At 45.7% G+C, this 11,357-nt stretch overlaps 1 protein-coding gene across 1 annotated transcript in view; it reads left to right on the top strand.

Annotated features, from left to right (window-relative positions):
* Window positions 1-1,295: 1,295 nt before the first annotated feature.
* XYLT1 (xylosyltransferase 1) overlaps window positions 1,296-11,357 on the top strand; it is a gene marked incomplete at its 5' end in the record, with an annotated part of 174,410 nt that continues 164,348 nt past the window's right edge. The window contains one exon of the mRNA XM_083872725.1: window positions 1,296-1,517. Within this exon, the coding sequence (XP_083728851.1) occupies window positions 1,296-1,517 (222 nt within the window). The remainder of the gene's footprint in view (window positions 1,518-11,357) is intronic.

Below are 11,357 nucleotides of genomic sequence, written 5' to 3'. Positions count from 1 at the left end.
CACGGTTCCACTGCATGAACGGAAGGTCAGCCAGGCGATGCTCTGCTGTCACACAGAGAGGAGCCTTTCTGGGCTGACTTTCCTGGAAGTTACTAATGGTGCATTTTGACCTCTCTGTTTTAGAGACACCTCGCAGTCATGGATCCTCAGAGTGTGGCCCTCTTTGAAACTGACACATACTTCATCTGCTTGTGAAATGTTGCAAGGAAGGATGCCTCCTGTAAAATTTTATTTGTAGCTTCACTGGATCATTAAGCAAATTCCCTTAATAAAAGATGCTTCTGAATCTTACTACTTGCTTCATTTTCTTCAGATCAGGAACTAAAGCCTTTCCAATGGAAACAAAATCCCGCTGGTCTGTGCAAATCCTACCTGGCTGTGATTTTAAAAATCAACTCTTCATACCAGGAGATAATATTTTTACCTTTGGATTTGTTTGTAAAGTGGAATTAGGCTTAGGAAAAGAGGCACTGTGCAGGCAGATTAAAAAAACCCCTCCCTACTTCTGTCCTAGCATCAGATAATGAGATCTTTCCGATTAGAAAGCCAATATCAGTATGGGAGGAAAAGGCAACTGAAGTGGCCCGTTATGTTCACTTTCTGAGACACTGGGCTGTCAGTGACAGTCGCCCTGTGCCTGGTTCCTGCAAACCCCCCGGGCTGTGGAGGGGCTGCACCTTCTCTCGTTCAGTCCGCTGAGGAGATCTGATGAGGCGGTTTGAAATGCTGCCAGGGACCCTTTTTGGGTCTCTTCAGGGGAAAAACCCAAAAAACCATCATCTCAGCCTTGGGGGATTTGGGCCCGTTTTGGCGGTGAGGGTTCCCCGGGCGGGTGTCCCCGCCCGCCAGGTGCCCGGCCCGGGGTGAGGCCGCCATCCCTCAGAAGGTGGCACTCGCCGCCCGCCCCGCCGCCGGCCGCCCCCTCCCCTCCCTCCCTCCCCTCCCTCCCCGCCCGCCGGGAGCCGCCGCCCCGCCCCGGCCCCTTCCCCTCACGCAGCGCCGAGGCTCGCCCGCCGAGCGCCCCGCTCCTCCTCCGCCTCCAGCCCACCCTCCTCCTCCTCCTTCCTCTTCCTCCGCCAACCCCACCCCTGGCCGCGGGGCTGCCGCTCCGCCAGGGCTCCCCGCCGGCTTCCCCCATCCCCACGCGCCGCCAACACCTCCTCCTCCTTCCCCCCCTCCCTCCCTCCCTCCCTCCCTCCCCACCTCCGCCCTCCTCCTGCTGACGTCTGGCTCTGCCCGGCTGAAAACTCGGTGCCGCGGCGGATGCGGCGGCTCTGGGGCGCGCGGCGGCGAAGATGGTGGCGGCTCCGTGCGCCCGGCGCCTGGCGCGGCGCTCCCGCTCGGCGCTGGTGGCGGCGCTCACCGTGCTGCTCCTGCAGACCCTCCTCGTCTGGAATTTCACCTCCCTCGACGCCGGCGAGGAGCAGCGCGGCGGCCGCGAGAAGCGAGACCGCGGCGGAGAGCAGCGGGGGCAGCCGCAGCGCCGCGGACCCGCCGCCCCGCACGGCAAGGCGATGGTAGGCAGGCGGGCGGGCGGGCGGGGGAGCGGCGGTGTCTCTCGGTGTCTCACGGCGTCTGGCGGCACTTCTGTGCCGGGACTGCGGCGCGGGGAACTTGGGGCGAGCGAGCGGGCGAGCGAGGCGCGGTGGCCCCGGGGCTGGCGGTGCCCGCAGCCCGTGGGGGCGCCTCCCGCAGGTGCCGCGCTGCGGGGCCGCTCCTGCTCCTGCTCCTGCTCCTGCTCCTGCCCCGGCCCGGCGGGAGCCGAGCCGGAAAATGCATCCCTGGGATCCTCTCCCTCCCCCGAGAGGGGGATCTCTCGTCCCGTTCCCGGCGCTGCCTGCCGCGGGCATCCCAGCATCCCTGAACTTGGCGGGAGAGCCGCCCGCCCCACGCCGTCCTCCCGGGGGTTTCTTTCGGTGATACTCCGCTTTTTGCACCCGGCGAAGCGCACGGGCGCTGTTCTGTATTGCCCGGCTCTAACAGGCCCGGGAGGGGACGGGCAGTGAAATGTAATGCAATAATTTTATTAACCGCTGACAACTCGGGGACACCGAAACTGTGCCCACACAGGATGAGGACCTTGTCTCTTGTTCTTTCGAGAACTCCCCGGTTTTCATTCAAATGACTCGGGCCTGAAACCACAAGGGGTTGCAAATCTGGCTCGATTGCCAGTTGAGTTTTCTATTTTTGAATTTTCTATTTTTGAATTTTCTATTTTTGGGTTTTCTATTAGGCACGTGAAAAGCGAATTAACTGTGTTCTTGCAAACCTCAGCTATGTAGCACCAGTACTAGTATTCTCCAGCTCAAGAGAAGCTTCCTTTGGGTTTCATTTGATTCTTTTAGCAGGAGGCTTACATTAAGTGATGCCTCTCAAAGTGCATGCTTAGTTTTGTCAGTTTCTGTATTTTTGTTTACATCCTTGGGAGAGAAGGCAAGAACTTGGTGCTCAGAGATGCCTTACCCTTGTCAATTACAGTGAGTGGTTTGGCCTCAAAAGGATGAAAAGAGCTGAGCTCCCAGCACATGAATACTCGCCCCATCACTAACGTTTGGGACAACTTGTAGTGCGTACCCATCCACTGTGTGCAGATCCTGCTCTGCTTTCTAGATGTGAAATTTAAAATTCTAGTTTACTGAATTCAGTTTTTGTCTCTACACATAAGCTTGTCTTGCTATTTGCTGTGTTCATAAATGTAGCTATTTAGGCTCCACTATTTTTCCTCCAGCACTTTGCCCTCTGCTTCTTTTCCTGTCCATCAAGTCTTTTATGCTTTCATCTCTCAGCCTTCTCCAGCTTTTTTCCTTCCTGATTCCTCCTCTGTGGGTCACCAGGGTTGGCGGGCGCTGGTACCTGGGCAGGGGGGGGCCGGGAGAGGGCAGGCTGCACCTAGAGCTTCAGCCCAGCTGCCCAGGCTTTCGAGGAAATGATCCTCTTCTGTGGCCTCTGGGCTATGTGGGACATGTGCTCTTAGCAATTGTCCTATGAACGTCCTGGCACAGTGTCCAGTTTGCCCCTGAGGTGCTGGAACGAGTGCCACGATTGGGGTCGAGTGCTCATTGTTTCCGTGCTGGCCACAGGCAGACTCTGAAAATGAGTATTTTGATGCTGGCAGTTATGAATCACGCCTTTTGCATACAGTTTTGATTAAAGACCTAAAGATGGAGCACTGGGGTTCTGAATAGAAAACGTGTTTTAAAACGCATGCTGAGAGCACCTATTTTTCCCCTTGTTATCTGAATGACTAGTATGGATCACACTGGGCTGTGCCACAGTGTCTGACTTTGATATTAAAAAAAAAGGGCAACAATATGCCCAAAGCTAGTGGCAGTGTACTTAATGGTGCTTTGTCAAGAGGTGATTTGGCAAGGCTTCTTCAAGATGACTTTATGGTACTTGTGGCTTTGCTTAGCCTGCACGCTGGGAAGTGGCCACCATCCTTATACAAAACCTCACACTTAAGTATCCCTCTATCGACTGCAGTGTGTGCTTGGTGGAAAAGTGATAGGGAAATTGGCTTTGTGCAATTTCTGCCTTAAAAGAAGGCCTTCTGCCTTAAAAACTTGTCACCTGTATTACATTGGTAGGTAAAGTTTCCAGTCTTGCCGGTGTTACCAGTCTTGATTTCAGAGTCGGTTCACGAGGAAAATCTATGAGAAATAGAATTGTACATCATCTATATAAAGGAAGATGTTTTTTCTGTTGCTTTGTTTGCACATTACGATGCAATTTATGTAATATTCAAGCGAAGTTAGTATCCTTCTCAATCCCGAGTTTCCCATAGTCTGTGTATGTCGAATTGGTTTGCAACAGTTGGAGAAGCTGACTGGTGTGAATACAGTGGTTCCATTATATCCACATGTCTTGGGTTAAGCGCATCTGAGGGGCCCTCCAAGGATTTTTCAAAGATTTCTCAGTCTTGCATTTTTAACCAAAAATAGCATTAATTTCAATGTGTCTTTGGTCTGTGAGCGGAGTGGTGAGTTTTAATACATTTTGAGGTGTGTATTTTTACAAGGCTGCTAAATGTTCATCTGTGATGTAGTACTTGATCATGGTTTTTGTACTTTTTTCTGTGCTCTGCTAACTACCCTTATATGAGCCTTTATGCTAAATAGTTATGCAAACCAGATTTTGGACACTTGGCAGTGCTCAAATCTATGTCTGAAAGTTGCCATATGAGGCTAGAGTGCTTTTATTTATCTTGTTTTTAATTTGTCTCAGTCCTGTGTACAGGACTGAAATGGAGGTGCCTATTTTGCTTTACTGAGTTAGGTATAAGTAATGTGAGGATTTGGTAATTTGTGTCTGCAGGAAAAGAAATGTAATCCTTTGAACCAGGTGTTTAAAAGATATTTAGGTTTTTATTAAATGCTGTCAGATACATGCAATAAACACTATCATTTGGTAGATAAAATGACATTGTACTGTAGTAAAAGGTTTGCCACTGTACCTGTATGTAATTGAATGGGAATTGCCAACTTGGCAGAAGAAACAATTTTGAATTGAGCAATTTTGCAAGTGAAAACACTTACTGTGCTAGATCCCCTGACCAGCTACATCTGGAGCTTTCATTAGTCATAAGCGGTTTCCTGTAGTTGTTCCATATTTAATTAAACCAGTTTATAGATACTTCTAAAGAAGTCTCAGCTATATATCTTTAGCACTGATTTCAGTGGGTACTTGCAGCCGTTCTTGCAGCTGCACCCTTTGCACAAGCCTTATTCATGCTGCATAACTCAAGTGTCAAAAGCACAGAAGAATTAAGCTCCCTTCTGAGAATGGACTGATTCTTATGGAAGGGTCTTTATCTTTGAAAAGAGCGCAACAGCTTTTTGTGAAAATACCATAAGCATGCTGCTCAGTGTCGGGTTTCTTTAATGCAGCCTGCTGGCGATGGTGGAAGGGACTTGTGGATGTTGTGTGTTGGGAGCCCAAGGGAAGAAAATGGGATGCAAGTCCCTGCTTAGGGGCTGCTGAGGAAGAGAGGGATGTGACAGCAGAGCATTTGCTGCTGTGATGTTGCACTGACAGGCTGTTCTGCATCACAGGGATGCACTTGTGCTGCCCAGCTGTGGCTGCTGCCTTGGAACTGGGTGTTGAACATGGAATGTGCTGCTCCTTTGAGCCTCCTGGCAGCCTTGAGTTTTCATTACTGCCTGTTTGCCATAAAGCAGAAATGCCAGTGCACTGTTACTGTCAGTTTGGTTGAGATATAGCTCTAGCCTGCTGGTGTGGGATCAAAGCATTTCTTCAGTCTGAAATTTAGTGTGTTCTTTTAATAAAATGATGGTTTTTTGCAGCATGAAGCTGTCAAAGGAACCAAACATATTGATAGCTCAAATGTTGAGAACTGTAGAATGAAAAGAAAGTGTGTTTGGGGTCAGTGAGCAGTTTTAATTCCAAGCAGAAGTTAAGCTAGGGAGGACAGTCCTGAGGATCACCAGTGCCTCTCCTTCATGTCATATCTGTAGTGGGAAATGTAGTTTTTTCTTCTCCCAGCAGTGTGGAGAGTGAGGCTGTGTCATCCATGGATTGATCAGCTGAATGCGCTCAATTGTTTTTTCTTGCTTTTTCCTTCCAGGTGATGCATGCTGAGCTCTCCCAGGTTAAAGGTGCGCGAAGCAAAATGTAATTAAAATGTGCCTAAACTCTGTAATCCCTGTTGGTTACTGAAGCTAGGAAAGGCATCCAGGGGTTGCTCTGCTCCATGCTAAGGGTTATAAAAACTGTGATCAGTTGTTGTAACTACAACCAAAGTAGAAGCTCTAATGCTGGAAAACACTGTGGAAATCATATAGGAAAGAAAACTCAGGAGATTTTACTCTGCTTTCTCTAAGGTTCATCCATCAGTTATTTCCCTCAGCCTTTTCCAAAAGCTTCCCCAAACTAAGACCGGTGCAGAATTCACCTTGTGTATCATACAAACACTTGGGATTCTTTCAGGTTTGGAAATGAGAGTTTTCTTTTGAAGTGTATGTGCCCCTGGAATGTTTATTTAGGTTGTGCAGGTGGATTCCCAGCACTGTTTTGCCAGAAACAAACACACAGCCTGGACCTCCCCTCTGCCGAGCATCCGTGTGGGAGGTACAGGACAAGTGAGTTTCTGCATGGAGCACAGCTTTGTTTCTGCATGGAGCACAGCTTTCAGTGCAGCAGCAGCACTAAAGCACAGCTTTGCACAGGGGTGGCAGCAGGTGTGTGTTGGAGGAGGATGTATTCCTCACCTCTGCTGTTGTGAGGAACTGGGCTTCTGGAAGAGTCACTGTAGTCCCTGGGAGTTCACTCTACAGAGCTGCTCTTAAGTGTTAAGCTGTTAAGCTCCATAAAACAAATGAGTTTTCGAGAAAAAAGGAACTATTCCATCACTGATTTTTTTTTTTTGTTTGCTTAAATCAGTGAATGTATGGGTTCCATATATGTAGGCATGATCAAATGGTAGCTACTTAAATATATTCCACTCTAAGTATCTTGTTAATGTAGACCTGTGGCCTCAGTAATTTAATCTGAACACAGGAAATGAGGGAAAACTGGTTTTCAGAAAAATTTCCATACCTGAAAAGTGCGAAGAAACTTAATGTGAGCTGATAATCTGTGTGTTAAACTTCAGTCCAGAATGAATCAATCTCTGGAAAACAAGTCTCTAAACTTCTAGTACACTGGACTCAGCGAAACAGCTTAGTTAAGGTACCCTTTGTGAATAAAATAATTAGCATTGAGCTATTATGTGGCAAAAAAATTATAAATTTCTTAGAGGATGGGACCATAGTACTGACTTGACTGTTATGTACAGTTTTACTTATTTTCAGGAGCTTAATCATGCTGCAATATGGCTTTAATAACAGTTGAGAAGGAGAACGGATACAACTCATCATGTAGTAATGGCAAAGGGGGAGACAATACATCTGCAGCTGGAAGGTGCATAATAATTTTTACAAAGTCTTAGGACTTAACAAGGCACAAGTTAGTAAAACAAACAAATCTTTGCATCAAGAGAACTAAAGTACGCATCATTTAAGGGGAGTATTAGAGTCAGGTTAGACTACTGGTCTCCTGCAGCAGTTACCTTGTTAAGCATCTTCTCCTCAGGGAGGGTGGAATGTGTTCTATGAAATGGATTGGAAGCCTTTTCCAGGCTACTGGTGTATTTATTGTTGTGTGGGTTTTTTATTCCTTAATGTGTGATGGGATTTTGCAGATGTTCCCTTTGAAATAGAAGCGTTTTAATTTTTTAGCAAGAGAAGACCAGCTGTTGTGCAGGGGACATACAAATCCCATTTACTTCCTGTCAGCTATTGCAAAATGGGTACTTTTGGTGTAAAAGGCTCTCATTACCTGCCACATGTTTTGGCTCTATTCAGAAACATTTTTCAAAATATTTCTTCCTCTCAGCATTGGAAGTCCGTGATCTGTGATATGGCATCTTATTAGTGCTTGCTGAAGGGCCAAGAGTACAATGAAAGCATAAAGTGATCTTAATTTGCAGCAACAGTCAAATTATATAACCTCAAGGATTAATTTTAATCAAATACTTCCTGATTTTTCTTTATAGTGTTAAAATTAGATATGGCACTTCACTGAAGCTTTTGCAGTGACTCTAATTGGAGCACAATGGCCTGTATTTTTTTTTTTTTTTATTTTGACTTAGGTTGATGGGATGTCTGATTTGGGCAGGGGCAGGAGTATCCCTGTGAAAATCCTCAGAGGGCACATGGGTTCTGCTGTGTATACTGCTTGTATGACTGGAGTTTGAGGACTAGCAGTTTCAAATGTTTGAGTCTGATTTTTAGATTCGGAGCCTCAGTCCTTAATTTTTTTCTATGTAATGGTAGGTCTTTGGTGCTGCTCCACAGAACACATGTTGAATGGGAGACAGCTCTGTGGGACAAGGGCAAGTTAAAGTCTTGGTTGCCTACTATCTTGTAACCTCTTGACATCTTTAGCAAAGTGCTTAGGGCCACATAGCTAAGGGTGACAGGTAGTTTTGGGTTTTTCAGTTATTGGTACTCCAGACTGATCCTCTTTGGTCTGATAATTGTGGTTTTTGTCTCTCTCCTCCAGAGGAGCCAAACCCTTGCAGGTCCCAACTTTATTCTTCCCTTTCCCACTTGGTGCTGCCGGTTTTGGCTGTTTCCTTTTGGGTGCTTAAGCCTGGGCTGAATCTCACAAACATGTGGGGTCTGAGGCCTTCTCATGAGCAGAGTATCTCCAGAAGGCAATTCAGCTCATTTGAGGTGTGAATCAATGCAGAAGCCTGTTCCTCTGTGCCAGCAGGGCAGGGGCCATGGCAGTGATGCTCAGGTACCTGCCATGCGTGTAGGAATCCATTTCTCCTGATGCCAGGTCTGGTGTTTGTCTTCCCCAGTCTACAAAGTGGGTTTAATTAACATCCCATCCTTCATGGAAGTGGTGTGGGTTTGAAGTAATCTGCTCTTGTGAAGCAGTTGAGGTCTTCAGCTGGACCAGGAGCTTGTCAGCTGCCATCCATTGGTGTAACTCCATTAAAGTCAGTACAGACCAGCTGGGGATTCTGGACCCACAAATGTAATTATTGTTATAATGATAGCATCAAACAAGTAATCATTATTTTTACTCTCTCTTTTTATTTCGAAATGAGAAAATTATTTCCTCTTGGATCAGTGAAAGTAATTTACATTATGCACAATAATGGTCTACATGAAAATATAATTATTATTCATTTGCCTGGCACCATCTGGGCACTAGAAGTTTCACAGACACATGTGAGGAAAGGTCCCTGTCTTGAAGAGTTTACAGTCTGAATAACAAGTTAGAGCTGCCAGCAGTTAACTAGAGTCACAAATGGAACTCTGCAGGATTACCATTGGGGACCTGCTCAGCTCAGGACTTCCACAAACCCTGCGGCAGTGATTCCCACTCACCACTCAGAATTTCTCTGTGATTGGCACTGTACAGCCTGGGGGTGGGATGAGTGTAAGGATTGATTAGCATAGATGGACCAAGAAAGAATGCAGCAAGAGGCTGGTATTGTAAATTGGCTGCCCAGCTAGTTTTGGGCAAGTAGAGGATATTTTCAGGCTTTGCTTGGAAGCACAAAATGGTTCTGATGCCTTGTGGACCTGTGGTCCCTATGGAGTGATTCCCAAGCTTTACAACAAGCACAGGACTGAATGCTTTACTGAGTATGAGTATGCGCTAGAAGTGAAGAGACCAGGCTTTTTTAACTGTATGGATATAAAAATTGAGCAACGTGTATCATTACCTAAACATATATACAGTGTAACCTTGCTCAGTACTGAAAGGGTCAGTACAGGACACTGAAATCTTATGACTTCTTATTTTTAGAGATGATTAGAGAATTCCTCCAAGGGACAAACTATTTATAACACATCTATAATTTGCTGCTTTTCTTTTTTTTTTTTTTTTTTTTTTTAATGATGAAATCAAACCAATAAATGAATAACAGTTAATTTAAAAAGTTAGCTAAAAAAGATTTCACACTAGTGTGTGGCTGACTCTGAGGTCAGATCGTGAATGCTTCCCACATATATTTTGTTTTCAAGCTACTGTTCTGTTGCTGTTCTATTATTAGAGAGTAAGTGGGATGCTTATTTAAAACAATTCTACAAAGCTGAATGACACTGCAAACTTCAGTTTAACTTGGATTTGGTTGAATGAGTCATGGACACTCATTTCTACTTCATGCTGCAGCCTTTGCTTGCCCTTTGGATGTACTTTTTGGTTCAGTTTTATTGGTGAAATCTGAATATTTTTCTTTGAGTTGGTGCTGTTTGCTGACTTTTTGTGGTGATCAGTTTGGATTTCATGCTGTCTGAATTTCTGAGATGTCTCTCATTTTGTTCTTAAAACTCAACCTGTTTCTCGTTATCTTTGTTCTTTATAATTGCTTTCTCCCTGATTCAGGAGCACACCTGGTTCAGTTAAAATGTCTTCTTTCAAAGAAAAAGCGTTTGAGGTCATTGAGACTGTATTGACTAAAGTGAAGCAAGCTCCCTGAAACTACATCCAGCCTGCTGACCCATACTTGGGAGAGGCACAACAGACCTGAAAAATGACATTTCCAGGGGAATTTTTTTTGTTCTTTAGAATTGCACAACTGTCTGTCACAGAGGCCAGCAGAGTCCTAGGTGTTCCACCTGTGAACTCAGCAGGGTGACAACTGGCCACCCTTGATGAGGAGTCCCACAGTTGCCAGTGTCATTAGTTATTTAAGGAACTGTTTTCCTCATTGTGACAGTGTACCTGGAGCTGTAATTAAATAAATGGCTATCTCCTAATTATGAAAATGTAAACTGGACTTCTCTGTGGAAATGGAGCATTACCAGAGATCTGGATTGGAGTCATCTTGAACAGGCATGTCAATAAAAAATAATCTGTTATCAAGCTAATCCTCCCTTATAGAAAAAACTACTCTCATGAAAACTAGCAGCTTGTCTGCAGAGATCCACATTTGGCTGGCTGGGATAGATCTAGGCACCTAACTGTGTTGACTTAGATGTTTACAGGCTTGCTTCTGCTCTTGAAACTTGCTGTGGGTGCCTGACAGCTGTTTAAATATGTAAATAAGTATTCAGGTGGCTACCTTATGGCATCTAAGTTCAGCAACTTGTCCCACAGTGTGTAAAACCAAGGAAACGAGCAGAAGAGGAGTGACTGTAGTAAACAAAGCTGTTAGTGTGTATGCACTATGAGAATAATAATCCTTTGCACAGCTACTGTGTCTCAAACTGCTTACATTTTGGCATTCTCTAGAACTGAGTTTAGTCACTCAGTGGCAGAAATAGAAGCTTGGAGGTGCTGCCTGCTAGCAGAGTACATGGAGCAGCACCTCAGCAATGAACTGCCTTTTTGGCAGCCTTACAACAAAAGACGTGAAAGTCTTCAGCGCAATATTTTGATAAGTCATTGATTCTTATTAAAATAATAATTATGACAATAATTATAGCTGTAGTTGGCTCTGACTGAGCTGCTAACTGAGTAGAGGACAGGGGGAGGAGGATTATGAAATATTCTTGTAAAGCCATCTGAGTCCTGCTCCTCCAGCTCTGTGCACACAAATGAGGATGTTTGTGTGTGTATTTTTGGCACGTCATGTGCCAGTCCATGGCAGTGCCCGTGTGCTGGGTGGGTCCCCCCAGGAGAGGGCTGGAGATTCCTGTGCAGTCTGCCCTGCAGGCAGCTCATCACCCCCGTGTTCGTGTTCTAATAACAGAAATGTGATCAAAATGGGTGATAGTGTTTTACCCATCTACCATTGATAGCAGTACAGTGATGAAGTGGTACAATAAGCTCCTGGCCATCTGGCTTCCTGTAGTTAGCTCTGTGATGTTTCATAGCCAGACCACATCATCTCATTC

The sequence above is a fragment of the Zosterops lateralis genome (genome assembly GCF_965231275.1).
Source record: "Zosterops lateralis genome assembly, chromosome: 15".
NCBI classification, from domain to species: Eukaryota; Metazoa; Chordata; class Aves; order Passeriformes; family Zosteropidae; genus Zosterops; species Zosterops lateralis.
This window is presented reverse-complemented; position numbering and strand designations above follow the sequence as displayed.